Source organism: Natrix helvetica (assembly GCF_964273705.1).
Source record: "Natrix helvetica genome assembly, chromosome: 6".
NCBI classification, from domain to species: Eukaryota; Metazoa; Chordata; class Lepidosauria; order Squamata; family Natricidae; genus Natrix; species Natrix helvetica.
The window spans coordinates 28,265,902-28,283,887 of record NC_138553.1 but is presented as its reverse complement, the minus strand read 5'-3'; the positions used below and the strand labels follow the sequence as shown (position 1 = coordinate 28,283,887).

At 39.6% G+C, this 17,986-nt stretch overlaps 1 protein-coding gene across 1 annotated transcript; it reads left to right on the top strand.

Annotated features, from left to right (window-relative positions):
• Nucleotides 1–1,032: 1,032 nt before the first annotated feature.
• C1QTNF6 (C1q and TNF related 6) lies at nucleotides 1,033–10,646 on the top strand. The gene is made up of 3 exons (XM_081957401.1): nucleotides 1,033–1,369; nucleotides 5,805–6,054; nucleotides 7,188–10,646. Exons 2-3 carry the CDS (start codon nucleotides 5,811–5,813, stop codon nucleotides 7,733–7,735), a joined length of 792 nt encoding a protein of 263 aa, XP_081813527.1. The 5' UTR covers nucleotides 1,033–1,369; nucleotides 5,805–5,810; the 3' UTR covers nucleotides 7,736–10,646.
• Nucleotides 10,647–17,986: the final 7,340 nt, after the last annotated feature.

The window sequence follows — 17,986 nt, the reverse complement described above, 5'->3', positions numbered from 1 at the left end:
TCATGTGGCCCTCTCTACTCAGATTGGTTGGATTTCAGCATCTGTGACTACAAGAATTTGGGGGATCTGCAAGAAATAGATGGTGAAGCCACACAGCTCAGGGCTTCAAACTTGCCCATTGCTGATATGGGGCCCATGAATAAATGGTTATTTATTCATGGGCCCCATACCTTGTGTCCACAAATGCATCTGGATATCCCTCCTATCATCTCCGAACATCATCCATGTGGTTAAGGATTGGAAAAGTTAGGGGTCCTTGGTGTTCTCTGAGCTTGCTTTCTTGCTAAACTAGGCATTATCATCATCTGATGTTAGTTTGGGCAATGAAACATCTGCAAGTAAACAAACAAGCTCAGAGAGCACCAAGGATAACTCATTTCAATCTTGATATACAAATGGTGCCCTTTATTGATTAGTGAAGTTGTCTATAACATCAGGTGGCAATAAACACCTCAGTCTACTTTTTTTCCTCCCCCCCCTTGCTAATAATTTGCTAATTGCTAATAATTGGCAAGGGACACGGTGGCTCAGTGGCTAAGATGCTGAGCTTGTCGATCAGAAAGGTTGGGAGTTCGGCGTTTTGAATCCTCAGCACCGAACAGAGTGAGCTCCTGTTACTTGTCCCAGCTTCTGCCAACCTTGCAATACAAAAGTATGTAAAAATGCAAGTAGAAAAATAGGAACCACCTTTGGTGGGAAGGTAACAGCGTTCCGTACACCTTCAGCGTTTAGTCATGCGGGCCACAAGACCACGGAGATGTCTTAGGACAACGCTGGCTCTTCGGCTTTGAAACGCCCCCTAGAGTCGGGACGACCAGCACATATGTGCGAGGGGAACCTTTACCTTTAATAATCGCTAATAACCATTTGCTCCGTTGGTTACACACAAGGACAATTGCAATCCTGTTCTCCGCTACCTGGGACCAACTTCTAGTTAACTACGGAGGAGTCATCCCTGGACTAAGAGTTCTTCGTAGCACCATTTATTGGGGTTCCGGATGTCCCAAAAGAGAGAATAAAGGACGGCGCTGAGCAAGCGCAGATGGGCCAGGCCGGGAGAAAGCGGGGGGGGGGGGGGAGAGAAAACGGCTCCTATTGCCGAGGAAAGAGTTAACGGCGCTCGAAACCTAACACCCTGCGGAGCCCGAAGAGGGGAAAAAAGGGAAGGGAGCGTGGAGGGATAGAGTCTCTCCTAGGCGGGCTCGGTGGTTGGAGGCGCCTGTGTGCCAGCAAGAAGCTGTTGAAGAAACCCTCAGGCAGAGCCCTTCGCGAGCAGAGGTCACCCGATGCGCAGGAGGGACTGAGAAGCCAGCGGAGGGACAGAGACGGTTTGCTGTAAGGACCTGCGGCGACGCGCATCTCCACTGGGGTGAGCCTCCCGGGTTGTTGCACTGAGTTAGGGGGACCTCATTGCAGATTGTAATCCTCTTCATCTTTCTCCCTTCCTTTCCCCTCCTGACTTTGCCTACTCGCCAGTCATCAAATGCCACCCGGCTTCGGCGTCCCTCCTGTCCTCCCCCCCCCCCCCCCCGCCCCGTCGCGGTGCTGCGTATCCGCCAAATACCCCCCCCCCCCCACCTCTTCGGTAAACCCGCGTAGCTCTGCTCTTTCCGGAGCGGAGGACTTTTCCCAGAGTGAAGAAAAGGGTTACGGCTTCATCCCGGGACAGAAAGCAACTCTTTAGGGCAGAAGTCTTCAAACTTGGCAACTTTAAGACTTGTGGACTTCAACTCCCAGAATTCTCCAGGCTGGAGAATTCTGGGAGTTGAAGTCCACAAGTTGCCAAGTTTGGGGACTCCTGCTTTATAGCGTCTCAGAAGGTCGCCTTCTTAAAAGGGACAATTAGATTCACAGTTACTTCCAGCATCCCTACATGAGCACAAACAACAACGTTGCGATATAAAATAAGGGCAGATTTATCCACTGGCATTTTATTGGGGTTCCCGTTATTTGGGTCCCCATTGTGCACCTCTCAGAACTGACCAAATTGTTGTAGATGTCATACGTGAGATTCTCCTCAGGTGCATCTTGAGGGGTGCAGAGCAGTGGTGGGATTCAAAATGTTTTACTACTGGTTCTGTGGCTTGGTGGGCATGACTGGCTTGGTGGGTGTGGCTGGAGAAGGATACTGTAAAATCTCCTTTCCCACCCCACTCCAGGGGAAGGTTACTGCAAAATCCCCATTTCCTCCCAATCAGCTGGGACTTGGGAGGCAGAGAATAGTTGGGGTAGGGGCCAGTCAGAGGTGGTATTTACCAGTTCTCCAAACTACTCAAACCGCTACCGGTTCTCCAGAACTGGTTAGAACCTACTGAATACCACCTCTGGTGCAGAGGGTGGGGCGGACCTCAGTGATAAGATGAGTGAACTTCAAACTCCAAAAATTTCCCAGCATGGAGAATTCTGGGCATTGGAATCCTCATATCTTAAAGCAGGCAGGTTGGGGACTTCCAGGAATTGAAGGTCGTGCATCTTAAGTCGTGCTGGGGAAATTTGGAAGTTGGTCTACATGTGTTTTTTAAGTTGCTGAGGTTGAGAAATATTGCAGTAGAATATAAAGAGGCATAACTGAGAATGATATGGAAAGAGCAATTAGGGCCAATAAATAAAGATATACAATAATAATAAAGTCCTGTGAAAGTTAGAAGGCTAGGAGTTCCTGCAGAATATAGCAGGCAGCCTAATTGTGAAGTCAGATTCCAGCCACCAGAACAGTGAGGAAAGCGGGCCCATGGGAGACCTATCTCTACTTTTGCAGCAACACACTCCCTAGGCATCATTCAAAACCACCTCCCGTATGCAAATTGCAATGCATAGGGGAGGTAGGAGGTATTAACGTTGTTGCAAAAGGGAAAATCAAATACTTTGATATCAAAATGCCTCAGCCCAACGTCAATAGTGGGCTACAGCAAGATGAAGGTCTGGTTATGGAGAAATAACAATAACATTTAGACTTATATACCGGTTCACAGTGCTTTACAGCCTTCCCTAAGTGGTTTACAGAGTCAGCAAATTGCCCCCAACAATCTGGATCCTCATTTTACCCACCTCGGAAGGATGGAAGGCTGAGTCAATTTTGAGCTGGTGAGGATTGAACTGCTAGCAGTGGGCAGAGTTAATATGCAATACTGCATTCTAACTACTGCACCACTATGGCTCCATAATGTTCCCAAACAGTAAGTGACTCATCTTAATGCCACATGATAATCACATGGATAAGCCCTATTTGAAAAATTACAATAAACTGCATCCTTTAGTAGGTAAGCAACTTACCAGAGAGATAACCTGAGGAGAAACCACTCCAAATAACTATTGCCTCTCTTTCAAAATATTTTAATGTAATCTTTTAATTTAAAGAATGACATTGATTTAAGGCAGGGGTGTCCAAACTTGGCAACTTTAAGACTTGTGGACTTCAACTCCCAGAATTCCCCAGCCAGCAGAGCCGGCTGGGGAATTCTGGGAGTTGAAGTCCACAAGTCTTAAAGTTGCCAAGTTTGGACACCCCTGATTTAAGGATAGGAATGTTGTTGTTTAAGGACATTTGGGCTACTATTTTCCCGCCTTCTCTTCACCAGTAATCAATATTTTAGTTACTTCCTATTCAGCTGTTTCATTAGGACTTCCTTCCAAGGACAACTACCTTCACAAAAGCACTGAAAAAATGTAGCAGGGCTTGTCATCAAAGTGAAGAGATTGAAATCTAGATATTATCATGGCTTTAATTAAAGTACAGGTTAAAGTGAGGGTAAAGGACAGTGAAACAAGTTAATTATTTAAGGGCAGCTTTAATTAAAAACTGTTGATGGGAACTAGGGGGCAGCAACATCAAGGTGATCTTGGCTGAAAAAGGTAAGTAAGAGTAGAGCCTGATCAATACTTGGAAAAAGAGACTTACTCTAGGGTTGAAGACAATCCCTGGGCAAGCCTAAAGGGAAAAAAACCAGCAACCCAATCCAATCCTTGAAGAAGGTTGTTGCAATCTGCTTTCATACTATCAAGAAAACTATATGGAAATGGGCATGCGTTTTACTAGGAATTGAGCTCAATTCGGGGATTGCTTACTTTAAAAAAGCACTATAGCTAAAAGTGATAACTGCTCATTTTATGGATTTCTGTAACTAAACTATTTACAGACAGTCAGTTGTAAGGCCAAAACAATATATTATGTTCTTCTGTTCAATTGCATACAATTTTTGGAGACTGTCTCAACAAGCTAGATATGGCAAGGGAAATCAGGAGGCTTTGCAGAAATAATAGAAAATGATTTTGAGAGCACTGGATCTTTGGTGTAAATGCTAGAGATATTTTTACCAATATAGTTTTTTCATCTTACATTTCTATTTCCATTCAGAGAAATGGAAGGAAAAAAACACTCGTCCTAAAGGGATCAGTTTTACAGTCAGCTTCATTTACTCCAGGGGTGTCCAAACTTGGCAACTTTAAGACTTGTGGACTTCAACTCCCAGAATTCTGGGGAATTCTGGGAGTTGAAATCCACAAGTCTTAAAATTGCCAAGTTTGGACACCCCTGATTTACTATAAGACATAACTTGTTTATAGATCACCTTGTGATCTGTATTGTACAACTGAGTAATAAACATTTCCCTTCCATCACAGCTTCAATTAATAACTTGTACAGAATGGAGACAGAAAATATCTATACAAAACGAATTTATTTGTTCTTTATTTCCTCCCAAACTAAGTTCTAGGATCAATACATTTATTAAAGTATAAGTAGTCCTTGACTTATGACCACAGTTGGGACCATAATTTTGTTCACTAAGAAATGAAGTTGTTAAGCGAATTATCACATGACTGGATCCAATTCTATTATCATTGTTCCTGTGGTCATTAAGAAAATCACATGGCTGTTAAGTGAATCATGATTGTTAAGTAAATCTGGCTTCCTATTTGTCAGAAGCCAGCAAGGAAGTTCACAAATCACAATGATGTGACCCAATTAAAATATAGCAATAATTTTAAATGTGAATTGGTTACCAAGTACTTGGATTATAATCAGGTAACCAAGGGGATGGTGGGATGGTCATAACTTTGAGGACAAGTCATAAGTGACTTTTTCTGAGACCAATGTAATTTTGAACTATCATTAAATGAATTCCTGTAAGTTGCGGATTACCTCTACAACATTTTGAACTCATAGATGCTTTGAGTGTTATCCTAAGGGAGCATTATTAATGGCTGGGAAGTAAGAACAATAAAAAGGATGATCAGAGGGAAACCTCAAAAGGTGCTTTTTCAAAAGGCAACTGGACATCGTTTTGCCTTGAGGAAGATGTTTCACTTCTCATCCAAGAAGCTTCTTCGGTTCTGAACAGAGTCAAAACTGAAGAAGCTTCTTGGAGGAGAAGCGAAATGTCTTCCCCAAGGAAGTCCAATTGCCTTTTGAAAAAAACACCTTTGAGACTACCATGACCTGGATATGACTGAGAATCTCCATAGATAATCAGAGGGAAATGAAATATAAAGAGTTCAGTTGGGGCATGTTACTTGTAGAGATATTTAGCCCTTCACAGAATAGTTGTTTGATGTGGCACAAAACATTTCTCCTTGATTGGCATATTGTAGTGGGATGATGACTATTTCTCATGTGTTAAACAAAGACAAATATCAGAACTAATGGATTTTCAGCCGGCTGTTTTGGGATGAAGCTGGTCACTGTAAATCTTCAATGGCAAGGGAATTCTGCTTGCCTTCCTTATTATTTCTGAACAGTTCTCATAGAAAAAAGTAGCTCCATTCTGGTGTCCAATCATTTTCACTGGTTTTCTTTTTTCTTGCAGTTCACAATGAAAGCCCTCCAAATCAGCATGCCCCTGGCTTTTCTTGTGCTCCCATTCTTTGTGCTTGGGGCTCCCAGTGAAGAGCTTGGCCAGCAAGAAGTCCCTACCAGCTTGAATGGTTGCAAGAGATGTTGTGATTCTTTAGATGTCCCTGGCTCCTCTGAAGCCAGTCTTGGTACAGACAGACCTCAGGCTTTACCATTCGTAATGCCAGAAGTTCGTCCATATATCAACATCACAATTCTGAAAGGTAAGCTATTATCATCTGTTACTTTCTGACTCATGCTACCTTCTCGTGGTTTCCTCCTCACTTCATCTCTTTACCTAAATCAAATTGGAAACTTCCCTGGCAGGATCTTGTGATTTGTTTATTTGCCTTAGTAAATCATCATGTATATTATTGTGCTAAAGGCATGCACATCATCTTTCCCAAGCCAATAACTGCCAACCACCATGGAAATGTTTATTTAGGGAAGGAATAATTAACCACATTAAACCTTTAGTCATATATCACTCGGCTGCAATGGCCAAACTTGTTGAGAAATAAGTCCAAAACATCTGGAGTGACAAATTGGAAAATTCTGCTATAAAGTTTCATTTGATTAAAAAGTCTACAGTTAGCACAGGTGAGGACCAAAACATGCAATTTCTTCAGGCAAAATTAAAGCACATTTAATACAGACAAAATAAAGGCCTGTTACAGAAAGTATAGCCTATACGTTTTACTTAGATACAGGTTAAACTTAAAATTTTTCTCCATCTGGGTCATTAAAGCATCTCCTCAGGGCAGGATCTGTTGCCACATGTCCTAAATTAAAAAATTAAAGCACATTTAATACAGACAAAAGAAAGGCCTGTTACAGAAAGTATAGCCTGTATGTTTTACTTAGATACAGGTTAAACTTAAATTTTTTCTCCATCTGGGTCATTTAAGCATCTCCTCAGGGCAGGATCTGTTGCCACATGTCCTACCCTGTTTCCCTGAAAATAAGACCTCCCCGGATAATAAGCCCAATTGGGCTTTTGAGCACATGTGCTAAAGCCCTCCCCTGAAAATAAGCCCTCCCTAAAAATATTGCAACACAGCAGCAACTATGAGGTGACCATGCTAGCCGCCTCCTGCACCTCAAAAATAATAAGACCTCCCCGAAAATAAGGCCAAGTGCCTTATTTCGGGGAAACACGGGTATTATATCCTGCATCACCCCTATGTTCCATCTCCCTTTCTGGAATTTTGTACCATTCTTTAATTATGGTTGCTAGAGATGCTACGCATGCATGAAATTACATTGTAAGGGAGGATTTTGGAGCCCCCACAAGCAATGGTTGTCTTACAGAGCTTCTCCCTTTCTTTTTTCTTTTTTCCTCTCCTTCTTTCCACAGGAGAAAAAGGAGACCAAGGCGAGACTGGAATTCCTGGTAAATGGGGCAAAGAGGGACCCCCTGGTGATCGGGGAACCCAGGGTCCAAAGGGCAGCAAGGGACAAATGGGGGCACCTGGAGATCCCTGCAAGCACCAGTATGCAGCTTTCTCAGTGGGCCGGAAGAAGGCTCTCCACAGTAATGAAGGCTACCAGGCTTTGATCTTTGACACTGTCTTTGTGAACCTCTATAGCCACTTTGACATGTTTAAGGGTAAGTTTTACTGCTATGTGGCAGGCCTGTATTTTTTCAGTCTCAACGTCCACACCTGGAATTTCAAGGAGACCTACATGCACGTCATGCGGAACGACCAAGAAGAAGTCATTCTCTATGCTCAACCCAGTGACCGCAGCATCATGCAAAGCCAGAGTTTGATGCTGGAGCTACGGGAGAACGATGAGGTTTGGGTGCGTCTCTACAAGCGACAGCGTGACAACGCCATCTACAGTGACGATGTGGATATCTACATCACTTTCAGTGGTTATTTGATCAAGCCCAGTCTTGAATAGCTGTTTTCCTCCAAAGCACAAATTCAACCTCTCAACATCCTCTTGATTTCCTGTAAACGTCTGCAAATAATACAGAAAATGACCAACAGATCTGAAAATACAGAGAGCACTGAAAAGAAAACTTTTTTTTCTTTTGAGAATGCCAACTGGGAAAAAAATATTCATGGGTCAAAAAAAAAAAAACCTCCAGAAAAGTTTTGTCCTTCTCAATACTAGATGTGATTGTAAGGTACGGACTGAAAATCCTAAGCAGCCTCATGAAATTTCTGTACCTGCTAACTCAGAATCATTTTGTAAACATCTTTGTTTGGACATAACACTTCCTAAGCAGAATGTTCTAATTTAGATTGTTTACATGAGGTAAACTCTTTGAAGTACCTCAAATGAGATAAGTTACCGTATCTTATCTACAGATCTACAAACCACATGTAGGTGCCTGACAGTCCTCTTCTTTTTGCTAAGAATTCCTGGTGAGAAGCCTTGTATGACTGATAGTTGCCATCACCTTCACAAAATTTATCTTTGTAAATGTTCTATATGGTTGGCAAATGTAACTGTGATCTGTGCATCTGTCTAATGGACATGCAGTACTCTGTGTAACACTGTAGGGATCTCTTCCATCACTATGTTAAACATATGCAGGGTTAGGATTTAGCCCAGGTGGCAAAAGAGTAGAAATAATGCTTCCAATTTATCCCCCAAATCAGAAGATTCCTAAAGAGGTTCCATGCTGGTGCCTAAAATTATATTGTAATTGATTGAATCGCAGCAAATCTATAAACGTATTACGACAGGATTCATTTTCCTTCAACTGACTTAGATTGATATTACAGATTTTCCCATAGGCAGGTCACACAAAGGCCATGATGTGGGCAAAATAATCAGTGGGGTTTCCTTTAGTATCATTGTGATCTGACATAGTGGCTCCTGATAGAATTAGTGATTGGAGCAGGGCAGGGCTTCAGATTCTAAGGGATACATTCTTTGAAGAATGTCTACACAGCCCCTGGCAGTTACTTGTTAAAGCTAAGAGATCTATTCCAGAGATAATGCTGCAACTGCATTTCTATGTTGCTGTTTTAAGATATTTCCAACATGTGCCATGTGTTGCTCCCCATGCTCCAAAGTATCTTCCCCCTTCAAGCCTAAGATGCTATGCAGCCACTACTGGTTAGCTGGGTAAACTATTAATTGTAAGGCAAAGGATCCCAAGGAATTATAAGCAAAAGAAAGATACCAGTGGCTTGCATATCAGCTTCTCTCATTGAGGGAAGCAAGTGCCATTTCTACATATGGAGACAGGCTGGCATTCTCTTGCGAAAGCTACAAAAGAAATAGGCTACTCCAAGGATGGAAAAACATGAAGGGAAGAAGGTTTCTAGGGGGAACTTTTACCTTTTGATTCTCACATGAGGCATGCAATAAAATATGGCAAAGTGCATATTCATTCAAAATCCAGCATACCCTCTTCCAGGAAACAGCTTTTTATTCTCCTTTTTCCTTAGTTTTCCATTCCCCTGCTCTCCCAAGAGTAACCATCAAATAAGTGCAAAATAAGCTGTTTGGGGGATCGAACATTTGGAAGAATTATCTATGCAGTCATTCAAAGAGTGATCTGAAACTTAACCTTCCAACCTGAAATGTCCATCCAGAATTTTCTCTCTCTATCACATCAGGATAAATCACAATTGTTCAGGAGGATATAAAGGCACATTTCTTTTCTTATCTATCCCAATTTACACTCTGCCATTAAGTATAAGTTAGATGACACACCTCCCTTTATTCCCCAAATCACTGTTTATCTGTGTTAAATGCTGACCTACCTTACAGAGTTGTGGTCAGGATATCGATCATCTTCTACCAACATATACCTTGCAGATAAGGCAGGATTACAACCTCCAATGCATCTGTTGCAGTCCAACACATCTGGAGATGCAAGTTTGGGGAAGATTGCTTTAAGTAAAGCACTGAGCACTTCCCAAAATGTGACTTAGATCAGTGGTGGGATTCAGCCAGTTCGCACCACTTCGGAGAACCGGTTGTTAACTTTCTGAGCAGTTTGGCGAACTGATTGTTGGAAGAAATCATTAGTGCAGGGAACCAGTTGTTAAATTATTTGAATCCCACCACTGACTTAGATGCTAAAGAATTTCTATTACAATGCACTGTGGGTTTTTATGTGTGTGTGTATGTGTGTGTATAGATGGGGAAGACACGCAGACCCTGCTATATGCATTTGCTGCCTATTCCACTCACAGGTAATTGCAAACCAAGAGGCTTCTCGGTTTTTTTTTAAAGGGAAATAGACAGAACATGCATTTTTTATTTTGACCCAGTGGGTAACCTTGTAAGGCAGGCTATGGGAAGTATCAGGATGCCTGTTTTGTAATACAGGGAAAGCTGTAGCTGATTGCATAACAATCTGAATTCCTGCTCTCTGCAAAGTAGTATTTTAAATAACCAGCTGTTGGCTATATGCAACACATGGCGTCCCTGTGTCTCCAGAGGGAACAACCAGAATTTCTAGGACTGAATTGCTTCCAGATGTGAGAACTGAACTCTTTGAGCCTTTGCCTCCATTCCTGTCTCAGCAGAACTCCCTCAAGTGCTTCTATTGGGAAGCAGCGTCTAATGTTACAAGGACAAAGTTTGTGTATAGTTTTTATGAGGCTACAGGCCTACTTTTTGGTGCTATATAAAACCTTTATCATTCTTGGTGCTAAAGAGACCTTTTTGATACAAAATTTGAAAAAAAATGTTTTGAATTAGCTGGGAGATACGCAGGAGATAACAGAGATAACAGAAACAGGAAAGCCTATGGAATTTATGGTGCTTTGTGGAAATCATCAAACAATGGTTTGTGTGTGTATATATGTGTGTATCTTTTAAATATTAAAACTTCTTGATTGCACTTTGAGTTGTCCTTTTCTTCGTGGGGCTTATTTTCCCTATGAGAAAGATTTTCTATTACAAGATTTTAGAGTCCCTGGGAAGAGTACAAATGTCACTTTTGGTGGAAATATTTCTAAAATATAGGAAAACCAGCATGCAGACTGATGGGAGAAAGCCATTACACGTACTATGAAAAGAGTGTTTAAGGCATGAGGAAAATGAGAATAATAACTTCATTTGTCATCAAACACCCCAGGGAACTCCTTTCAGTGTACTGGCCTACCTTGCAGGAACTGAAAAGATGGAAAAGAAGATAGTATGATTTGATTAGTAGTTATTAGGAGTTATCTAGTTGGAAGCATCCACAAATGTGGCTTGCTTTGCCTAAGGCTCTGATCATGTGTAAAAATCTCTTAAGTATTTGCCCTTTGGTAGTGTGTCTACAAAAGGGATACAAAGGGAGAAATAAGTCCCTGAATTCTCCCACAACTAAACACAGACGTAGTAAATTTGCAGTGAATTAGTATTTTGATTAGGAAAACTATTGGAAAAAGTCTAGCTTATTATTTTGTGTAGATTTTTTTTCTCAGTCATATACAGCCTTTGAAGTAAAATGTTAGCAATGTTCAAAAACAGGACATAGGCTCAGTTTTTGAACACGTGTGCTCAAATTCAGCTACTGCCCATTTGTGGGAAAGTCCTTACAATACTGTTCTTAAGTAGGATGCATGGAGAATCGGTGTTCTCTGTACAGCTTGCAAATGCTGAAAAACATTCATCCACTTCATAGGATGAAAATTTACAGAAAATGGGAGCTTTTATGTGAAAATGCAATGAATGTCCCACTTTCCTTTTCTTCAGCACATATTGAAATGAATATGCCTTTTCGAGGATTTTAACAAATCTCAGTCCAAGTACTAGTGAAATTTATTGTCATGTACAACTCATGCCATATTAAGACAATGTATTAAATGTTAGAAAATAAAATCATTATGAAAACATGCTTCATTTTAATAAGCTTTTTCTTTCTTTTTTGAAGAACCAAAATTGTCATAGGCTCCAGCTAAGAGTTGTGTTTTGTGTGAAATCAGATATGCCACTGGCAATCCTACTATGTATGTACATTTATTCTTTTTACCTATATAAAATAGGTAGAATAGGTGGTCTGATTTTAGCATCAAATATACATGACTTGTCTTGACTCCTTGACTTAATTTGTTTGCCATTACCTGTTTCCTAGGATTGACAGAGAGCAGTTGGTCCAAGCTGGGTTTGTGCCTAAGGCAGGACACAGTCTCTAGCATGGTGTCTTAACCTCCCTCTCCCTTTCCCTTTATCCATCCATCCCATCAGAGTCTTGCAATTGAGGCGGCACTGTAATTGTATAAAATAAATGATATGGGATGGGATAAGATGATAGGTAGGTCAACTGTCTTTTCAACATTCAAGAAACTGAACATGTTATTTATGCAGGATGTCTTGGTGGTAATGTGCTTATTTTGGCCCTAAATATTGACCCAATTGTGTGGTTTCCTCTTTCCTACAAGATTTTCATCTGATTAAAAACTACATACAGAGGTAGCTTTTTTTTAAAAAAAAAAGTGCTTCTTGAAACAGAAGTGGTTGGGTTTTTACACCTAATGTAGGCCAACCACGGCTATCTCAAGAACAGCCTGGACTGGCTGTCTTCTGTCACTCCTAGCAAGTCTATTAGAAAATGGCGAGATCAGGGATCCGATGGAGTGAATATAATATGCACAATACATGTGGCAAGATAGTAGTTCTATTGTTAAAATCCATAATAGACCAGTTGTGAGTTCTAGCCAATAAATTGAAGACTTGCTGCATTCCAGTACTGAGTTATAATGCGATTCTTAACTACAATTCCTACACATAGTATGATGAATACATATGTGCAAGTATTCATATGTTCCCATATAATCGGAAGACAAGAGTCTGACTTTGGGTTGTGAAGCCAAAATATAACATTGGGATTAAATCAATCAATTTAATCACTAATTTTATTCTAAAAGAAATTGATTGATAGTTGTATATGTACCACAACCTTAGCCATATTGTTTATACTTCAGTTGCCATGTAAGCCTAGAAATATTAATAAATAGATCGTGGTTAACCACAAATAAAAGTGTAATGTGAACTGAACCTCAATGTTTTGGGATTATAAAACATAAAAACCAACTGTGAAGGACACAAAGTTCTGATGTTTTGAGCTAAATGTCTTTTGGGCCACTACTCTCTGTCTAAATAATATCCAATGTGTATTGATTTATAATAGATCCTAAAGAGTTAGTGGAAAAACAGGATTGTATAATTTAGATTAAAAATAAAATAAAATATCCCCTTTCTGAACTCTTTGGCTTCAGTAAAATTTGTGGGCTCATAGAAAAGCTTTTTTATATTAAGAATGTAAAAATATTTAATTAATCAATCTGCATTAGTGTTATTTGGTCTTATATTCTATAACTAGGGCAGTAATCAGTTCCAGATTCTTTGAATAATTTTAACCTTTCTTATAAGATTTATTAACCTCCCACTCAGTAACAGTTTCTAAATGGGGGAAGTAATGGTTGACTATCATGCCCTTGCCTTTGAGTTGAAAGAATTGAAGTTCAAAAATTAAAATGAAATACAGTAACAAATTGTTTTTTAATAGAACACATGGATTCTAAAAGCATGTTCCATTATTTGGTACCCTGTTCCAAATACCGCAGTTGGTGATAATACAGTACATATAAGAAGGGGCTTATCTATCCAGATCTGAGTCATTTAGTTCAATTAAATTGCCATTTATGGTAAAATTTCTCAATATTAACTTTAAGATGAGTGGACTTCAGCTCCCAGAATTCCCCAACCAGCATGCTTTAGAGCAGGGATGTCAAATTGGTGGCCCGAAGGCTGGATGCCCAACCCAGATCCATGAAGGGGAAAAACATTATACAATACAATACAATACAATAGTAGAGTTGGAAGGGACCTTGGAGGTCTTCTAGTCCAACCCCCTGCCTAGGCAGGAAATCCTATACCGTTTCAGACAAATAGTGATCTAAAATCTTCTTAAAGACTTCCAGTGTGGGGGCATTCACAATTTCTGGAGGCAAGCTGTTCCACTGATTAATTGTTCTAACTGTCAGGAAATTTCTCCTCAGTTCTAAGTTGCTTCTCTCCTTGATTAGTTTCCACCCATTGCTTCTTGTTCTACCCTCAGGTGCCTTGGAGAATAGTTTGACTCCCTCTTCTTTGTGGCAACCCCTGAGATATTGGAACACTGCTATCATGTCTCCCCTAGTCCTTCTTTCTCTTAAGCTAAACATACCTAGTTCCTGCAACCGTTCTTCATATGTTTTACTCTCCAGTCCCCTAATCACATTGTGAAACATCACATGACGGCAACATGATGCCACAAGTTTGACACCTGTGCTTTAGCGTGATCGCTTTAAGAGATGTCTTTAAGAAGAAATTGGAAATTGGAAAACCTTTTGTCTGAAATAATATGGGGTTGCCTGCTTGAGCAGGAGTCTGGACTAGGAAGATCTCCAAGGTCCCTTCCAACTCTTATTCTGATCATATTCAGGACCAGCTTTTTCAACCATTGCATCTTTTCTGGTGATTTGTGGTTTCAACATCAGTTTAAAGGAGCCAGTAAGAACGCACCTGGTAAATAAATTGCGTGCAACTAAAAGCATAGTGGTATACCACACCGATGTAGGTCTCTTTATTATGGGAACCAAAACACAATACCACATATTCTTCAAAAATCGAAAGTGAAAGATCCTCCATTTTTTTTCCCTTTTCTCTTAGTTTATTTTCTAAATCCTGTAAAAGACAATCGGATTCCTTTCATATCTGAGGAGTGTATCGTTTCTTATACTTTCGTCTGTCCTACTATCTTCTCCTATTGCTTTGTTATGATTTATCAATGGTTGTTTATTATGATCTATGACCTAGTACTTGCTGTTTATATGTACTCTTGTGATCTTATGCACTGGAGACAAATTCCTTGTGTGTCCAATCACACTTGCTGATAAAGAATTTCTATGATTCTAAAAGAAGTTCAAAACAACTACACCAGGGGTGTCCAAACTTGGCAACTTTAAGACCTGTGGACTTCAACTCCCAAAATTCCCCAGCCAGCAGAGCTGGCTGGGGAATTCTGGGAGTTGAAGTCCACAAGTCTTAAAGTTGCCAAGTTTGGACACCCCTGAACTACACTTTTCTATGTTGCCAACCTTGTATTCTACTCCCACCTAGTCTTGTACTATGTTTCCCACTTTAGCCATGCAGGTCAGAAGATCATCAAATAGGTAGGTGACTTCCCCCAAAGTCATTGTCACATCCAGAAAGGGGAAATTGGTCTAGAACTGCTCTAGAATTTTCAAGCACAAATCTAGCCAATATGTCATTTTTTTTAATTCCCAAATTACTGCATTTTGCTTTTGCTGCTGCTGTCTTAGTAGCAAAAGCAAACCAAGAACATGCTATATTTTATTATTGTGTCTTGAAAACAGAAATCAGTAGATACTAATCAAGATGCTGCCAGTTTGCACAAAATAAGAATTGGATGTTTTTGATTGTTTGTTCTTGACAGGAATGGAACCAATCAAAATCATGCTGATGGTACCAACAAGTAGAGATACAAAAACAAAACTTGAGCCATCCCCAGGATGCATTTGGAAAGCTCGGTAAATTTTGTGCAAGGCCCATTCTGGTGGCGGGGTAAAATATTCTTTTAAAAATGTTTTCTGGCATTGTAATTCTTTTCATTCATGAAATTTCTTTTTTTAAGACTGGAAAGAATAAAGAACCTATTGTTGTGCTAGTTAGAATACAAGGTATGAGAGTAGTTGATCCAATTTAATCATAGCATGAAGCATACTATGAGATGAAATAAGAGAAAGCCAACTGCTAGAAGATAAGGGGAAACAAATTGACCTTTAATTGAAAAATGGTTAAAAGTAATTAGGGAGGAAAAATCTTTACTTTTCACTGCCTTATTTATATATGTATAAAAAATAAAAATAAAATGTTCTGGTTGTTATTTATGGTATGTTACCATGTGCAGCTAATGTGGTATTTCATGGTATTCAATTTTTATAATAAAACCAATAAAAATGAAGGAATTGATACATGTGTTTTAAATTAAGTTGGAATTAATACATTCAGGAAAGCTTATCCCTTCTATTAGTCATAAATAAAAGCTAAAACTTTTCAAAGTCTGCAAGACAGGTCTATTGAGGAAATGTTCTAGAAATGAGTGACGCCCTAGAATTGAATTTGGTGCCTCCAAGCCACCAGGCCTGCCTTAAAAGTGTAAATTATCCTAATTCTTTGTTTCAAAAATTAAGGAAAGAAAAAGAAAGGAGGATACAAAAGCATTATATGGAAAAAGAAAGATATAATAATCGGTAAATACCCAAATATTGATTGAAAATGATTCAGTATAGCTTAACACATATTTCCACCCCAGGTATTTTTGAACAAAGCTCTCTTAATATGGTTTCTATTTGAAGAAAAAGGTAATATCTTGTCATGATTTGCAGACCTGAACAGAATTGGATAAAGTGATTTCCACATTGAGCTAAATGCTTCTTTGCATCTACAGCTACAGTATCATTTTTTAAAAATTGTATTTATGAAGAGTTTTTTTAATGAGGAAAAAAAGACAAATAAAAAAGAAAAAACAGAAGGAGCAATGCTAGGAAGAACAGTATATTTTCTAGTATAGTGTGTGTAATAGTGGCCTATACAACTGACCAGAAGTAAAATATAAACATCCAAGCAGTTACTGGGAATATCAGTCAAGTAGTATATGAAGAGCATATCCCATTCAGTCTATTCTGTTAATATAGGAGGTGCAACTCTAAGTGATTCATTGCAGAGGCTTGCAATGTAAACCTTGAAATACCGTAGCCTATCTTGAGGCAAAATTTCCAGACCAAACTTCAGCTACTCTGTTTTTTCTCAGAAGCCAAGCTCCAGATGGGTTGTGTGGTTTTCCTTTGTCTTAGAATGTTGGTTAAATAGATTAAGATATATGATAGATTAGAGATAGAGATAGGGACAGATCGATAGATAGATAGGTAGATAGATGATAGATAGGTAGATAGATAGATAGATAGATAGATAGATAGATAGATAGATAGATTATACAGAGATAGAGAGATAGATGATAGATAGATAGATAGATAGATAGATAGATGATAGATAGATAGATAAATAGATGATAGATAGATAGATAGATAGATAGATAGATAGATAGATAGATAGATAGATAGATAGATGATAGAGAGATAGAGATAGAGATAGAGATAGAGATAGAGATAGAGAGAGAGAGAGAGAGAGAGAGAGAGAGAGAGAGTCAAAAAGACATGCTGGATCACCATAACCAATATCCTACTTCTAAATATGATACATCCACAAGATCACCTTCTCCTACTTCCGAAGAAAGGCAGCCCTATTCCAAATTCCTATAGGCAGCTTCTCCCAACTCCCAAGATATGTTGAGGCTCTCAGAATTTCAAGAGAACCTGGGGAATTCTGAGAAAGTTATGTATTCTATAAGAAGTAGCTGAACCTACTTCAGAATTGACTAACCTTTTAGCTATAAAGAATAGGGAATTATTATTTCATACAATAACAAAAAGAAAAAATGAGTTGGCCACCAGCAGTGGAAACAATCTGTGACCTTCATTGTAAATAAACATAGTGAAAGATGCTGCTGGACTCCTCAATAATTCTAACAATATGGTTTGTTATGCATGTAAATACTAAGTTCAAAACAGCAATGGAGGTTCTTCCCATGCCAGGATCTGTTGTCCTAAAACATCTGGGTAAAACAATGGGTTGGGAAAGTCAGATAACCAGGAGGAACTGTTGGAAGCATATACCAAAGAAAACAGAGTATTGCATATTTGTTTCCAAGTAGCACCCAAATAGTAGCCCGATAATGCTGCAAACAGCTAGCTTGAAAAAGAGGAATCTTAATCTGGCCAAATGTGGCTAGAGAGAAACACTATCCAGGAAGATACAAATAAGTTACGTAAAATGTATTTCCTCTTTCCTCTCCACATACATTGCTTATTTTTGAACATGGCCCCAGTTATTTCTGAGTTTTGGAAGAAAACCTATAGGCGGCTGCAGGAGGAGGAGGTTGAGGTGACCAGATGTGCTGCTAAAAGAAAAAGCGGAATGGTCACTGATGCAAACACCAAGCTGATAGGCCAACATTTCGTACCGCAATTCAGTTGCTTTCCACTTTTATCTGTTTTAGCTCCAACACTCGCCTATAGTTCACACATATGGGGACCACAACACCCTCCACCACCCACACTGCTTCCTCTG

Bases quoted from the DNA above. Each gene is read 5' to 3' on its own strand.
- C1QTNF6 (XM_081957401.1), top strand. From the start codon at position 5,811: ATGAAAGCCCTCCAAATCAGCATGCCCCTGGCTTTTCTTGTGCTCCCA. The intron at 6,055-7,187 runs GTAAGCTATTAT...TTCTTTCCACAG, and splicing joins CAACATCACAATTCTGAAAG to GAGAAAAAGGAGACCAAGGC.